Source organism: Xenopus laevis, chromosome 1S (assembly GCF_017654675.1).
Source record: "Xenopus laevis strain J_2021 chromosome 1S, Xenopus_laevis_v10.1, whole genome shotgun sequence".
Lineage (NCBI taxonomy): Eukaryota > Metazoa > Chordata > Amphibia > Anura > Pipidae > Xenopus > Xenopus laevis.
The window spans coordinates 33,673,487-33,689,619 of NC_054372.1; the positions used below are offsets into that span (position 1 = coordinate 33,673,487).

At 41.3% G+C, this 16,133-nt stretch overlaps 1 protein-coding gene across 1 annotated transcript; it reads right to left on the bottom strand.

Moving 5' to 3' along the window:
• Nucleotides 1-1,890: 1,890 nt before the first annotated feature.
• slc25a4.S (solute carrier family 25 member 4 S homeolog) lies at nucleotides 1,891-15,720 on the bottom strand. Its single transcript, XM_018242703.2, has 4 exons — nucleotides 15,531-15,720; nucleotides 5,565-6,051; nucleotides 3,034-3,174; nucleotides 1,891-2,375 (listed from the first exon to the last, which is right to left on the bottom strand). Exons 1-4 carry the CDS (start codon nucleotides 15,639-15,641, stop codon nucleotides 2,218-2,220), a joined length of 897 nt encoding a protein of 298 aa, XP_018098192.1. The 5' UTR covers nucleotides 15,642-15,720; the 3' UTR covers nucleotides 1,891-2,217.
• Nucleotides 15,721-16,133: the final 413 nt, after the last annotated feature.

Below are 16,133 nucleotides of genomic sequence, written 5' to 3' on the forward strand. Positions count from 1 at the left end.
GGATATAATATTACTAATCTAGAATCTAAATAGATTTACCTTGATAAAAAATAGTTTGTTAATAATTATACTAATATTAATTTTTCCTGCTGGCAAGGGATTGCCCTCTGGGCAGAGTATGAGGCAGGCAAGGGTTTCCCTTCTGGGGAAAGAATGCGCCAAATGCTGGGGAAGGGACAGGCAAAGAGATCTCCATTTGGAGAGAAGAGGGGTGCAGATAACAGGTCACCCTGTGGGATTAGGAAGAGGCGGGATAAATTGGCCATAGACGCAAAGATCTGATCGTACAAATCGAGGATTCGTACGATTTTCAGAACGTGTGTGGAGAGTCCCGACATTTTTCGTCCGGCAGAGATCGGTCGTTTGGTCGATCGGACAGGTTAGAAAATTTCTGTCGGCTGCCGATAATATCTCTGCATGTATTGCCGATCGTACGATTTTCAGTGGGAGACTGTCACTAGCTTTGGTTGGACATAGATATTGTACGATTGCTGTCAGGGGCAGAACATTGCTGATCTGTTCTTTAACTAATCTGACTGGTAAGACTTTGATCTGAATGGTTAGTGGCGTGAGGGAGATGGGAAAGTCCGATTGTACGATGATTCGTACGATCGGATCTTTGCATCTATGGCCAGCTTTAGAGGTCTCTAACTGAAGACTAAAAGGGACAAGGGATTCCCCTATGGACAATGGGTTCCCCTCTAGGCAGAGTATGTGTCAGCAAGGGGTTCCCTTGGGGAAAAGGAAAGACAAAGAGGTCTCCATTTGGGGTGCAGATAAGAAGTCACCATTTGGGAAAGGAAGAGGCAGTTTAGGGTCTCTAACTACACAATGGACTGTCCCTCCCCCGCAGTACCTATCAGGCTTCTCTCCAGCTTTAGGGTAAGGCCGTGCTGATCTGCACTCGGTGAAGGCAGACCCATCCCTCAATTGCCTACCAATCCATCTCCGTGCAGCCGCTTCAGAGACCCAGTGCACATCTACACAACACTCCCATTATTCTCCTCTTATCGAAAGATGTTGCTTCCAATCTGCGCCTGTGACAATACCTCGCAGCTAACGTGGTTACGTCTATGTGTGTCTATTTCTTGAGACCCTGCCCACTCCTTGACTGTCTTGCTTTTCCATTAGCTACAGTCTTAGTGGCAAAGCCCGCGGGGCCAATGCAGGAGGGAGGGGACTCTCGAGACGTCACGGCCACATGGCCATTTGCACTACCAGTAACATTACCGGGATCTACTTGTAGACCATGATCATCATCCGGGGCACCCCTGCCCTAGAGGGAACAATGCTCAATCTCATCAAATCCAATTCACTGAATGGTGGAGGGATGGTATTTGTAGTATTTGGTACCATTCTTCAAAACAATAGTGGCAACAACATGCTACAAAGCTCCATGTGTGCCACTACCAGAAGAGCCTTTTTATGAAGATGTTTAATAGACATTGGTGCTCATTTATAAAACTTTGGCAAATTTTCACCTGGGCAATAACCCAAAGCAATCAATGAGCGATTAGCTTTTTTCAGCCAGCTGCAGGTTAAACACTGAAAGACATCATCTGATTGGTTGCTATGGGTTACTGCCCAGGTGCAACCCCCATTGACTCCTAATATTTATTAACAACAGTGTGAACACAAAAAAGTCATTAATATTCCACCTATCCTATTATACTCTTTTTAGTAATGCTAAAAATACACAGTTTTCTCATGGGTGAGGTAACTGCACTGAAATAAACAGAGCTATTAATTGCCCAAGCAACAGAACTCCTGGAATTGTGCCATGTGCTTGTGCCCTAAAGTAAAGCCATTTACCAAAATTATTTGTTTTATTTGTTTACTAACACTACTTACTACATGTTCACCACTGCAGAATAAATACAGCAAAGAAAGTACATTTTAATGTTATCTTTATTGTCCCAATCTTATGAAAAGACTACCACTGTCATTATATTGGGCAAAGATGGCCACTATAGCCTTTAGAAGGATGTTTTTGTTCATTATATGTAGGAGCATGGCCACCAGTGGTGGTGCACAAGTTTCAGTGAAATTAACTTTTCTATACAAAATGCGAACAGGTTTGGAGAATCCCATTTCTACACTTTTCTTCTTTTTTATTTCCCTAGGAAATATCTAAATGTCTTTGTCCCTGAAACTGTATGCCCCACTGTGTCTTTACAGAGTATACTAATAGGGAGAGGATAAAGCAGTTGAATAAGATTAGACATATTTCTTGATTTCATCATACAATACAAGTACAAAAGCACCACCCATGCCTCTCAGTACATTGGACCAAGCACCCTTGAAGAAGGCTTTTGGTCCTTCATCTTTGGAAATCTTCTTCCAGCAGTCAATAGTTCCCTTGTACATGATATCAGCTGTTGGAATACAGAGGCACAAACACTAGGTCAGTACTGTATATACTGTTATAATACACAAAAGCCATAAATATCTTTATACCTTTATATAGGGGGTTTACAGTTCACTTTGATAAAGTACGTGGGAAGAGCTCAGTTAGTGTGAAGTACAGTAAACAACAGACTAGTCTATATTGTCTGACTACATTTAACATGAGCAAAATAAATTGTGCTAAAAATTTATTATGCTTATTCTTTTATTAGACACTTACAGATCATTGTTTAATTATTACCATTGCTACCTCCTCCACTCCTCCTGTAATCACAAGCATTTGTTTTAATTGTTTCTTTAAAAGCTTAGATCAAACAGAAATCTGGAAATGTATAATCTATGGTTTTATGACGATGGTACTGTCTACAGTGTAAATAATACACACAGGGAGTTCATTATACAAGGGGTTTATCAGTAGACTGGTAATTTGATTGACTGCCTTCTCCTCTGATACGGTAAGTGCTCTGAAGAACCAGGAAGATGAAAAAAGAACATAAACATTACATGCAAAAACTATGCTCAGCACAAGCTCTGATCATTCAAATCACTTTGAATAAGAGGGTAAACTGGCCATTTAAACTTCAGATAGTAAGAACCACATTAAGGATCCTAACTAAATTTCTTTACCTTCTTTCCTGCCAGACTGCATCATCATACGTCTCCTGACTGTATCAAATGGATAGGACACAAGACCAGCAACAGCAGTGACAGACTGAGCAATCATCCAGCTCACCATAATGTGCACATTCTTGGGATCTGGCATCATACCTGCAAAGAAGAAATAAAAGCAATGTGTGTTACAACACAATAGGACAGTGTACCCCCACAACCTTAAAATACACACATACAAAATTGCATTATATTACATAAGATTATTTTCAAATCCTTTCATGTGTTGTATAGTATTCTATGCAGTCTAAAAGGACAAAGAAAACCAGGGGCACAAAGGAGTGCCATGTTGTAAGACATTCCCCGGCGACTCTACTTTCTTTCCTCTTACATCAGGCTCAAGATCCTCTTCTGTGGAAAACGCACCAAACTGGGTAGTTTCCAACCAGATGGTTGCTGCCCTATTCCCTTAACATTCCAGGTTTCCCTGCTCTAGAGTCAGACCTTCAGACTTGGCACATGTGCAGTACAAAACTTCTCCAGCCAGTTCTGTACTGTGCTTGCACCAAGTCTAAGGAGATGCAGGGGATGCCTGAGTAGGATGGGAAAGATGGCCTACTGAAAACTACTCTGGGCCAGTGGGTTATCAGTCACAATCACTAGCAGGGGGCAGAGTTAATCAGTTACAGTCACTTTGGGTTGGGATGACTAACAAGTTGACACCATTAGTGACTCAAGCTTTTCTTGTCCTGTAATTATAATGTGAAATATAGGTCATCCTGGCAGTAGCTATGAAAAAAAGTTTTCCGTTTACAAACTCTGCCTTTCATGTGATATTTCAGTTATGAATGTACTGCTGAGCTGAACACTTAGGGGCACATTTACTAAGGGTCGAATATCGAGGGTTAATTAACCCTCTATATTTGACCCTCGAAGTAAAATCCTTCGACTGCGAATATCGAAGTCATAGGATTAACTGCAAATACCTCGATCGAACGATCGAAGGAAAAATCGTTCAATCGAAATATTAAATCCTTCGAATCGAACGATTCGAAGGATTTTAATCCATCGATCGAAGGATTTTCCTTCGATCAAAAAAAGCTTAGAAACCTTATGGGGAAGGTCCCCATATGCTAACATTGATGCTCGGTAAGTTTCAAGTGGCGAAGTAGGTAGTCAAAGTTTTTTTTAAAGAGGATCTTGCACTGAAGTCAATACAGAACTCTTTGCATAGAAATTTTAGGAGTATTCCAAATTATTTGCCTGCAGGGCATTGTTTATGGCTATTATTCATTTCATTTTATATAAACATACTGATATCATTATACAATTACTGCATCCATCATAGGCTACTGATGGAGGCTATAGTATTTGTGAAACAGCTGGGCAAATGTCACTTATAGGGGCCAATTCACTAACTTCGAGTGAAGGATTCGAAGTTAAAAAACTTCAAATTTCTAAGTTTTTTTTTGGCTACTTCGACCATCGAATGGGCTACTACAACCTTCGACTACGACTTCGAATCGAAGGAATAATCGTTCGATCGTACTATCTGTGCTAAATCCTTCGACTTTGATATTCGAAGTCGAAGGATTTTAATTCCTAGTCGAATATCGAGGGTTAATTAACCCTCGATATTCGACCCTTAGTGAATCGGCCCCTTACTGTATGAATGGATTTATTCATGCTGGTCTTTAAAAAGTTGGAAATATCGGCATATCTGATGGAAAGTCAGACACTTTGGCCCTGATGTCTTCAACACAGAGTTGGACTGATCTGCCAGAGGACCAGAGAATATCCAGGTGGCCTCAGCCAATGACAATTCCTTTTTCCCCTTTCTTATCTATGCAATAAGACTATATAGCACCTGTAACGTTTAGAACCATCTAAAACTAATTGCTGTAAGTGTGGGCCCTTGCTGTGAGGTTCTACGAGGTCCAGCCTTTCACTGTTTGAACAGATAACTATTTTCAGCGATAACAATGCTCAACTGAAAACTTCAGCTTTACCCAATCCTAATTCAGTGAGTCAAATGTAAAAGGTTATAAACTATCATGTACAGCTGCAGTTTTGTTTCTTTCTTTTTATTGTTATTTTTCAGAATCCTGGTATTCATTTCTATGTCTACCACACTGTATTTAAGCACTTGTTATGAGGGGGATGAGCAAAAACAATGAGTCACTTTTAGTATGAAGCCAGGAAACAAATAAGTACCACTGATTGAATTTGATGTGTGTATTAATAGGAAAATACCCAGCAAAAAATGGAACTCTCTATCAGTGATCGATTTTGGGATCTCCAGATCCAACATCAGTGGATCTTTGAACTACAGATGACTTGCTTTTTTCTCTCATCCATGTCAAGCAAAGTTCTTAAATGAACTGTGAAAGCCTTGGACTGGTTAGGAGAGACAATCGTATGGAAATGCATACCATGGATCCTATGTGTACCCCCAACAACTTTCTTTGGACACAGAGACCTTCATGTGATCTATAACCGAGACCTCTACAGAGAATGCTTCACAACTATTCAAAGAAATGTATACTCACCCTTAGCAGTGTCATAGACACCAAAGTAAGCTGCTCTGTAAATGATAATGCCCTGAACAGACACATTGAAGCCTTGGTAGAGGCCTTTTAATCCATCTAATTTGTAGATCTTTGTAATGCAGTTTCCAAGACCGGTAAACTCTCTTTCATTTAGGCCTTTGCCCACATCAGCGGCTAGACGGGTTCTGGCAAAATCCAGGGGGTACACGAAGCAGAGGGATGTAGCACCAGCAGCTCCACCAGATGCCAGGTTGCCAAGGAAAAATCTCCAGAATTGCTTATGCCTATCTACTCCCCCAAGAAAAATCTGCTTATACTTGTCCTTGAAGGCAAAGTTAAGAGCTTGTGTGGGGAAGTAACGAATGACGTTGGCAAGGTTCCCTCTCCAGAATGAGATGAATCCTTGCTCTTTTGGGATTCTGACCACACAATCCATGATCCCTTTGTATTGCTTATCAACAGATATCTGTTTGCTGGCATGCTGGACCTGGTAATAGATTGGAAGGGGTTAGAAATCAGCATGCATCGGAATAACATTTTTCTTAAAAATAATTCATCCAATTTATTCACAGGCATTATTGGACAATAAATCTATTACTTGCAAAATTGCCTGGCGAAAAGCTGTACCCACATTTAGCACAATCTAAACAAAGGGCTATGGCACAAAAGGGGTTTTTACTGCTACTACATGTGGCAGCTACCAGACATTGCTACTAGGCACAGCCCATTTACTTAAAAAGGATAGATCTGCATAACAGGTCCACAAGTAGCAGTGATTAATAAATCATGTGTGTCACGGCCCTAGATATCTTAACAAGATATAGTAGCAGCAGTTTCTTGTGACAAATCACTGAAATCAGGTGTAAATGGTATAGGTAGATATTACTGGGAACCACGGCATGTTAATACCTACCAATATATAATCAATTATCATTAAAGGGGCAGTTCACCTTTTAAAATTAACATTTAGTTCATTTTGTTTTTTTATTTTAAAACAATTTGCAAATGGGCTTCATGTAGGGTTGCCACCTTTGCCAGGGGTTAAACCCGAACAAAGGGGACAGGGAAGATATAGGATTGCCTCCTGGCCGGTATTTTACTGGCCTGGCCAGTAAAATGATAGTTGATTCCAATGTTATTAATAGGGAAAAAAGATAAATATATAGGAAGGCTGGTATTTTTTTTACAGAAAAGGTGGCAACCCTAGGCAGATACCATTAGGGGTGGGGTAGTGATGTTGGGGGGGCATGATGACATCAGAGGAAGGCACAATGATGTCAGTGGAGTTATGATACCGGGTGGGGTTAGTGCATCACCTAGATGCAAATGGTTTGGTTTCTGTTCAGTTTTTTGAATGTTTTAAACCATAAGTTTTGAACAGTCAGCCCTTTGATAAACTGGGCATCCCGTTCAAAACCACAGGGGTGGCAACCCTATCTCTATCTATAGTCTGCCTGATGAGTAAGCCCAAACCTCTAATTACAAGTATGGGATCTATTATACAGAAATCGGTTATCAAGAAAGCTCTGAACTCCACAAATGGTAATTTAGAAAAACAATTTCTTGTTTTGTATTGATTGGACATTGGTCTTTTTTTCAACCCAACTTAACCATGTATATATGATTTGTTTTTTTTGTTTTTTTTGTTTCTGCAATAATAAAAAATTAACTGTTATGTTAAAGTGGACCTGTCACCCAGACATAAAAAGCTGTATGATGAAATACCTTTTCAAATTAAATATGAAACCCAAAATCTTTTTTCTTTAAAATATCCATACCTTTTATAAACTCGTTTAAAATTTCAGCTGTCAATCATATATTTCCTGCCCCTCCTATGCATAGAGGCGGGCGGGCCGTCACTCACTTTCTCTTTCTATTCAGTACTTTCTAGAAGTCACTGCACTTCTTAGATTCCCCCTCCCGCCTCACATTCTATAACTCTGTAGGGTACCACGAATGGACATTAGGTCCCCCATTCTGGTGCATACAGGCTTGGATTTGTGGAAAGGCCACCAAGGCCCAGGCCTAAGGCGGCAGGATTTTAGGGGACGGCATGCTGCCCAACCACACCCACATTGGTTCAGAAAAACTGGAGATTAAATAGTTTTTTACATTTCCTGTGCGCCAATCCCCATTGCTCTGGTCCCGATGATGAAAATTTGAGCAAATAAAAGGGAGGGGACGGGGGGCGACGAACATCAGTGGGCCTAAGGGTGCACATTATGTAAATATGTCCCTGGGTGCATACACCAGATTTTGGGGTGATGCACAAATTGCCTTGTCATAAAATGGCACCTGCCATCTTACTATAATTGTGAATTCCAAGATTGAAGGAAACAAAATTTAAATAATATGTATAGTGTGAGTAAAGTGTATTTTGCTCAACTAACATGATAGAAAAGTATTGGAAATAATTACGGTGACAGATCCCCTTTAAAGGGGACCCGTCACCCAAACAAAATTATCCAAATCCTATTTTATCAGGTTAGACAAGCAAAATGAACTTTAATTACACTGTATAAATTATTTGAATATTGTTTCCATCAGTCTGGGAACTCATAATTATAGCAACCAGGAAGGAGCCATTTTGTGGACACTGTTATTAAGACAAGTCTTGTATCATCTCAGAATCTTGTTTGTGCACCAGGGGACAGGGGCCCAATGTCCAACCCTATGCCCTGGTTACACAATTAAATCTTTAAGAGAGCTGGGGGGGAATGTAGGGAGAGCGATGACATCTAGGAAGTGCTGAATGGAAAGTGAAAGTAATTGTTTGCCCTGCCTCTATGCCTAGGCATAGAGGCGGGGCAGACAATATTTGATTGACAGCTGAGATCTTTAAATGAGTTTACAACAGCTATGAATGCTTTAATAAAAAAAAGAAATTGGATTTCATATTTAATTTAAGAAGGACTTTTATTATACAGATTTTTATGTCTGGGTGACGGGTCCACTTTAAGGTGAGTAGCTTAGTATTTAAATGTTTTTATTTATTGGCCAAATTATTGTTCGGGTTTCACATGGCTGAAAACCTGTCACGTTCAACAACCTAAATCCAGAACCCAAGCTAAGCTCCTTGGTCTCGATTCTGACTTCTGCCTATAAGTGCTGCCTTTCACCTGGGGAGGAGCCCTCGGCTAATTGGATGCTGCCAGGTCTTATTTGAGAGAGGAGCAAAGATAACGGTTCTGGACAAGCAAAGGGACACGATCGTCTCACCAGGATACTGGAAGTAAGAACATACCAGGAACAGGCAGGCCGGGCCAGCATAAGCAGAGAATCGTCAGACAGGCCGGAATTGGAAATTGGAGAGCGTAGAATAATCGGAGGACAGGCAAAGGTCAAATTGGAAGCAGCAATGCGACGGGCGTCCGCGCTAAAGGTGCAGTGGTGGACCCCGCTGCCCACTAGACCACCAGGGTGAGTCCTTACAAAACCAAACAGAAAGTTGAGACCTGAACAGGCCTTAGAAAAACCGAGCTGTTCAGGTCAAAACCGAACAGGTGGCAACCCTAGCTTCATGTTTTTTTCTGTTATTTCTCTTTTTGTTCAGCAACTCTCCAGTTTGGAATTTCAGCAGTTATCTGGTTGCTAGGGTCCTGTAATTTGAATTAGAGACATTAATAATAATAGGAGACGGACTGAGTTGAAACATATGTAGGATGTGATCATTTAGACACCCTCACATAATAATGGCAGGCACATCCTAGAGGTTTTAGACGCCTAAATGGGTCCTAATGGGGACTTGTGTCAATGCTCTGCTTATGTAAGCCCCTGCTGTTCTCACAGTGTACTGTAGATGGCACTGTGCTAATGTATAAAGGTCAGAGTGTATGTTTACTAAGATTGGAGATAAATAACTGGAGAGATTTCTGGAGATATTGCCCATGGCAGCCAATCAGCAACCTATAAGTTAGAAAACAAAACCAAAGATCTGATCGGTTGCTAGGGGCAACATCTCCAGATATCCAATGTTAGTAAACATGCCCCTAGGTAACCATGCGGTCTGGGTCCATTGCTTTAGCCCTTACCAAGCAGGCAGGAAGGGAATGGGTAGTGGAACCTAGGCGCTTAGGCCCTAGTAAAGTGGATAGCTATACTCTTTCATAGATCACTCTAGGAGTGATAGATAGGTTATATAGTTGAACAGTTCAAGGCTCCGACAAAGAGAGTCAGAGGGATTAAGATCCCGGGTAACCCAGAAGTAGGGACTAAGTGCATAGACTTAGGGATGGTAGAATTTCCCCTAGGTTCCACTTAGGGCACAGGCTGAAAGCTGGGGTACCTTTTCAATTGCTGCTTACCTACTGCTGACATGTTCCCTTGCCTGCAGGGATCCAGCTGTTCTTTGGTGTTGAGAGTATATGCTATCCTTTATGCTATATGTCCTCTGTAATACAATGTGGATTGCTCTGTAAATAAACTAAGTTTTATGTTTAAGCACAGAAAACCACTGGCACCCAGTTCTTGTGCATAGCACATTTGTTACAGTTGCACTCTACCCTGCCTACACACCGCTGCGAGGGCTTAGACCTGTGAAAAAGTCTCATCCGTGGCACAAATATATTTGAATATAAGCTGATAGTAGAGATGGTGCCACTATAATTTACTATATCACTACACATAAATAATAGAAACTAATCAATGACACTAAAATTTAGCCCCACAGAGCACAATAACACAAGTTTTGTCGCCTGGGGTCAGTAAACCCCATAGGAAAGCTGCAAAGAGGCAGAAGAAAATGGCAAATAATTACAAAAACTATGAACAATAAATAATGAAAACCAATGGCAAAGTTGCTAGGAATAGGGCATAGTATAGCATAATAAAAGTAGTTAACTTAAGATGAACCACCACTTTAATGAGGACCAGATGCCACCCTCTACATTTTTGTAGGCAGGGGTCTGCTGGGTCTGGTTTGCAATTTTTGCAAAAGTTTCATATAAACAGGTATATCTGTAAAGTACAAGGCATGAATATGGTTGTACATACAGTAACACCTTTGATTGATGTATATATACTGTATACTATACAGGAATTGGATCCATTATCTGGAAACCCATTATCCAGAAAGATTTGAATTACAGAAAGTCTGTCTCCCATAGACTCCATTTTATCCACTGAGCACCGGAACCCCTCAAGGCTGTGTGCTTAGTCCTCTACTGTTCACTCTGCTGACGCATGACTGTGCGGCCACACACCGCACAAATCACATCATAAAGTCCGCTGATGACACGACCGTGGTGGGTCTCATCAGCAATAATGACGAGTCACCATACAGAGAAGAGGTGCAGCAGTTAACAGACTGGTGCAGAGCCAACAACCTGTCTCTCAATGTAGACAAAACAAAGGAGATGGTTGTTGACTTTAGGAAGACTAAGAGTGACCACCTGCGACTGTACATCGACGGCTCTAATGTGGAGATAGTCAAAAGCACCAAATTCCTTGGTGTCCACCTGGCGGAGAACCTCATCTGGTCCCACAACACCAGCTACTTAGAAGAAAGCCCTTGCACTTGAACTTTTTGTCTGTTGTCCGGTACATCTATGTTGTGTGTAGCACCATGGTCCTAGAGGAATGTTGTTTCGTTTCACTGTGTACTGTACAAATGTATATGGATGAAATGACAATAAAGTCACTCTTGACTCTTACGGTAATCCTTTTTGGAAGCAGAACCAGCCTATTGGGATAATTTAATGTTTACATGATTTTCTAGTACATTTAAGGTATGAAGATCCAAATTACAGAAAGATTCCTTATCTGGGGAAACCCCCAGGTCCCAAGCATTCTGGATAACAGGTCCCATACCTGTATATATAGACACATAGCTGTGTGACTGCTGTTTAGAATGTGCTTTGCTCTAACAGAAATGTTGTTGAAATGTGTTATCAACAAGTGCCTCTGATGAATAATGAAGTGCATAACTATAAATGGGGTAAGCTTGGGGGTTAATGTACGGACACCCTTACCTCTTTCCCAGTTGCAAAAACGGATAATAATTTGTCCCTGGGAGCTTTAAAATGTTAAATTGAAACCTGTAAACCAGTTCAAATGTATTTCTCTAATGAAACATGGAAAATAAAAATATGAAAGTTTGGCATTGCCTGGCTTCACTTGTCTTTACAGTGGGTGTGCCAATGGCTGTCCAAGACACATTGTGGTCCACTGATGAAAGGTGGCCTAATGCTTTCAACCAGCCATCAGCAAAGTCCTGATATTCCCTCTACTGGCAGACTTCTAGCAATGCAATCTGTTTCTTGGCAGACTGATTTCAGGTCACAAGGAACATTAATATCAAAAAAAGAAAAGTGTTTTAAAGTAATAAAAATATAATGTAGTGTTGCCCTGCTCTGGCTTCAGAAACACTACTATAGTTTATATAAATAAGCTGCTGTGTAGCAATGGGGGCAGTTATTCAAAGGAGAAAAGGCTCAGGTTACACAGCAGATAAACTCTGTAGAACATAATGGTGTTATCTGTTATCCACTATTTAACCTGTACCATGTAGACTTTTTTCAATTCCCGCCATTGCTATTCAGCAGCTTGTTTATGTGAACTAGAGTAGTGTTTCTGAAACAAACATCAGTTTTACCAGTGCAGGGCAACAGTACACAATATTTTCATTACTTTAAAACACTTTCATTGTTTGGTAGGACATTTCCTCATTGGGATGATGCTGGGAAACAGGGAAGAGGACTGGACATTGCGTTCGGGGGTGATCTCTTCTGACAATACATGCAATGCAATCATAGAACACAACTTGAGGGACAACTAATTAATGAAAGATGCTTAAATCAGTTTTTTTGTTTGATAAAGGTGCATGTAAATGCAGGATGTTTTCCGAGCATTTAGGCTGTGTTTCAATCTATATGAATTAGAAACCTAAGGCAGCTGTACCACTGTCAGAGTCTCCATCAGGAGGCAAGTGTGGAGCACCAAAGATCTTGCAGGCAGCCGAACAGCTGGAAATGCGAAAGTGCCGAAAAGCCGAACAGCCGAACTCCTGAAGCCACGAATAGCTGAAGTCCCGAAGCGCCGAAAAGACCCGAAGTCACTAAAATAGCCGAAGCTGAAGTAACGAAGCGGCGAAAAGACCTGAAGTCACGAAAACAGTCGAAATTGCAGTCCTGAAGCGCGAAAAGACCTGAAGTCACGAAAACAGCCAGAATTGAAGTCCTGAAGCGGCGAAAAGACCCAAAGTCACAAAAGGACGTGGCCACCAACGTATTATTTTAATATTCTATAGGCCCCTGCCACCAATGTTTTTTTTTAAAAATATTTTTTGGGGGGCCCCAATTTTTTTTACTTATAAGGGGGGCCCTGGCACCAATGCTTTTTTAAAAAAAACTTTTATGGGGGGCCCTAGCACCAATGTTTTTTTTAAACTTATAAGGGGACCCTGACCATCAATAGCTTTTTATAACTTGTGTGTGTGTGTGGGGTTACTTTTTTAGCGCTGATGTCTGTGTGGTCTTTTAACTATAGAAATCCAATATACTGCAGCACACTGTAATTTGTGTAAATATAAAGATGTGCTTTATTGGCTCAAATACAAGCAGACATGTGGCAACGTTTCGGGCCTCGCAGGACCCTTTCTCAAGGGCTTGAGAAAGGGTCCTGCGAGGCCCGAAACGTTGCCACATGTCTGCTTGTATTTGAGCCAATAAAGCACATCTTTATATTTACACAAATTACAGTGTGCTGCAGTATATTGGATTTCTATAATCAGTTTGGATCCGTGGCAGGCGTGATCGAATACTGCTAGAAGCACCTGATCCGAAAGGAAAAGTGTCTGAGGTGAGCACTCCAATTTTGTGTGTGGTCTTTTAACTGTGATGTGGAGTGGGCGGGGTCTGGGGCGGGCTTGGGAGGGCTTGGGCACCAGGGTGGGTGGGGTCAAGGGGGCCCCGAAAATGTTGTTGTACGGGGCCCCGTGATTTCTAATGGAGGCCCTGCACAGCCACATCATTTTGGGGTACTCAACTTTGTTTTTAAAAGCTATTGTCACCTCTATCATTATCCTTATGTTTGAAATGATTAGGCTCCCTGACAGTTCTGCCGTCTGTACCTCACTGATGGCACCTCTATGTTTGGTTACTGCAGTATCAACATAAGATACGGCAATGCCTTTCCAGTGTTAATGGACATGTATTTATAAAAAAAAAAACAGACCAAACTGCAACACAGATCTAAAACCCATTATCTATATACACTTAGATAAGGCGTGCATTTTTATCTATGTATTTCACTTAATTCCCAAAATCTCCAAAGTCTCACATATGAAACAGACGATTTCTAATGTGACTGTGCAAAGCTGTGACACTGGGGATCAATTACTTGCCTGGCACTAAGCCCAGCATTTAGACTGAGTGATGCAGAATGCCCTTTTACCAGTCATATAGCTGACAATTATCAGTTCAGATTGTTTATAAGCAGATAGGGGGCACTATATACTCTGTGCTGACAATACCCAGTTTTGCTACAGAATCACTGATCCAGAGCCAAGACCAGTGATCCAGTTACAGGAAATAACTCCCAGTGATCTTTACTAGGGAGCATTAATTGTGACCTTGAGTGAGTAAAGTTGGCCATACAATAAACCAATTAAATCCTACCCCATGTATCAGCTATGTGGTAAATCTATCTTATCCAATCTATCTTATCCAAATTTTGGCCAACGCTAGGATCATCCAGAAGGCCAGTGAAAATGCCATTAGGATGATGCTTTAAACACCAATGCAATCAGGGATTTTCCAACTGATATCTGAATCTGTAAAGATTAGGTGTCAGTCAGGAAGGTGAAATTTTTAGACTCATGTAGAAAAAGGACCAAACTGGCACTCAATACTGTGCATTGGAAACTTAAATAGTTCTCTTAGCCTCACATAGATTGACTTTAGATTGTAAGCACTCTAGGACAGGGAAGATAAAGTTATATATACAGTATATATATATATATATATATATATATATATATATATATATATATATATATATATATATATATATTCTGTGTATTGTAGTACAAGTTTCCATGAATTAATAAAGGTCTCTGGCTGATGATAAACTGAGACTCTAGCCAAGTCTTTCCAGTTCCGTCCTGTCAGGAGTATGTTCTAAAAACAGTCAATGGAGGGGAGGTCTAGTTCTGCACCTTCCATATTTAGTCACTCAAAGCTGTTTGAGATTGTCACTTCAGTCGCACCCAAAGACAGGGAAGAAGCACCTGCCTATTTTTGCACCACTGAAGAGCTAGATTTAAGAAGGGGGGCTGACAATTTGTGATAATGTAGTCTCGGGAGGCATGCAGGATCAAATATCAAAAGGGATGACTTAGGCTGTAATTTTGTCAGTGTAGTCCTGGGATACCTATTCATGCTAGTGACTTCAGTATCACCATGCTGGATTCTGATGGGCGCATGCTAGTTCTTGAAATAAACACCAGTGCAATGCTGTAGGAAAGCCAGAGCACGTTTGGTCACTATCATGTGATGGAGACAAGATATGGAAGGCACCAGTGCCATGCTGGATCTAAAGCTGGGCATCTCATTGGGTGCCTACTGGGATGCATGCTAGTAATCACTCCAAGATTTCTGATGTAAAGCTGAAGTAAGTATGTTGTGCCCATGTAGTACTTGAATGCATGTAAGTGTCTGTCTTTCAGTATTGCAATCCTGTTAAACAGCTATCTAGTAAGAACTAGCCATTTCCCAGTCATGCAGAATATACGCTCCGAGCATTTTGGAAAGCAAATGTCAGTTGGAAAATACTGTGAATTGTAGCCAAGCAGCAGTAGCACTAGGGGAAGCTGCATTTGCCAATAACTTTGGGGACAGCTGGCAGATGGCAATGCCCTTATATGACTATAGCAAATGAAATCAAGCTCTCCGAACTTCCCAAAAGAACCCCAATCATGTAGCTCAAGTATCCACACCTTTGAGAAAAAAGTGTTTATGCTCCACTCACCTGCAACAACAGTTTAACCCTTTCAATGGGGGCTACAGCAGTCTTGGAGATGGCAGCTGCAATACCACCTGCCAGAAAGTCCTTAAGAAAACTTAAAGCCTGGTCACTCATGGTGTGGCCGGATCTGGCGAAAGATGTGAATCTGTCCACAGACACCTGGAGGTCTCCCCTTCCAGCCAAAATGGGACGAGCTGCCCTGTTGCTCCCCTTTATAAGGACACCGAATCCCCTGGGAGGGACACAAGTCATGGGATGTCATTGGGTACCCGTGTCTAGAGCAAAGGGCATAGGGGGCACGGCAGCCATTTTTCCTAATGGAACCCCCCAGTCATAGGGACATTTAAAGGGCATTATAATGTTATCTGTTCCTCGGTGAGCGTCACCATGTTTCGGAATGTGCCCGGAATATTAACAGTAAGGAACTAGGGCGACACATTGGGAAGCCGGGTAAAAAAGGACAAAAGGAATATGAAGTACTGAAAAAGCTCAAAAGGGCTGACTAATGTGGGAGCTGTGGGAATTAGTATTTGGTTGTTGTGAGTCAGTGTGCAGCTGCAGCAGCTTCATTTATTAGTCTCCATAACACCAAAAATCAAACCCCTC

Bases quoted from the DNA above. Each gene is read 5' to 3' on its own strand.
- slc25a4.S (XM_018242703.2), bottom strand. From the start codon at position 15,641: ATGAGTGACCAGGCTTTAAGTTTTCTTAAGGACTTTCTGGCAGGTGGT. The intron at 3,175-5,564 runs GTGAGTATACAT...TCTTCTTTGCAG, and splicing joins TGTCTATGACACTGCTAAGG to GTATGATGCCAGATCCCAAG. The intron at 2,376-3,033 runs GTAAAGAAATTT...GTATTCCAACAG, and splicing joins GCAGTCTGGCAGGAAAGAAG to CTGATATCATGTACAAGGGA.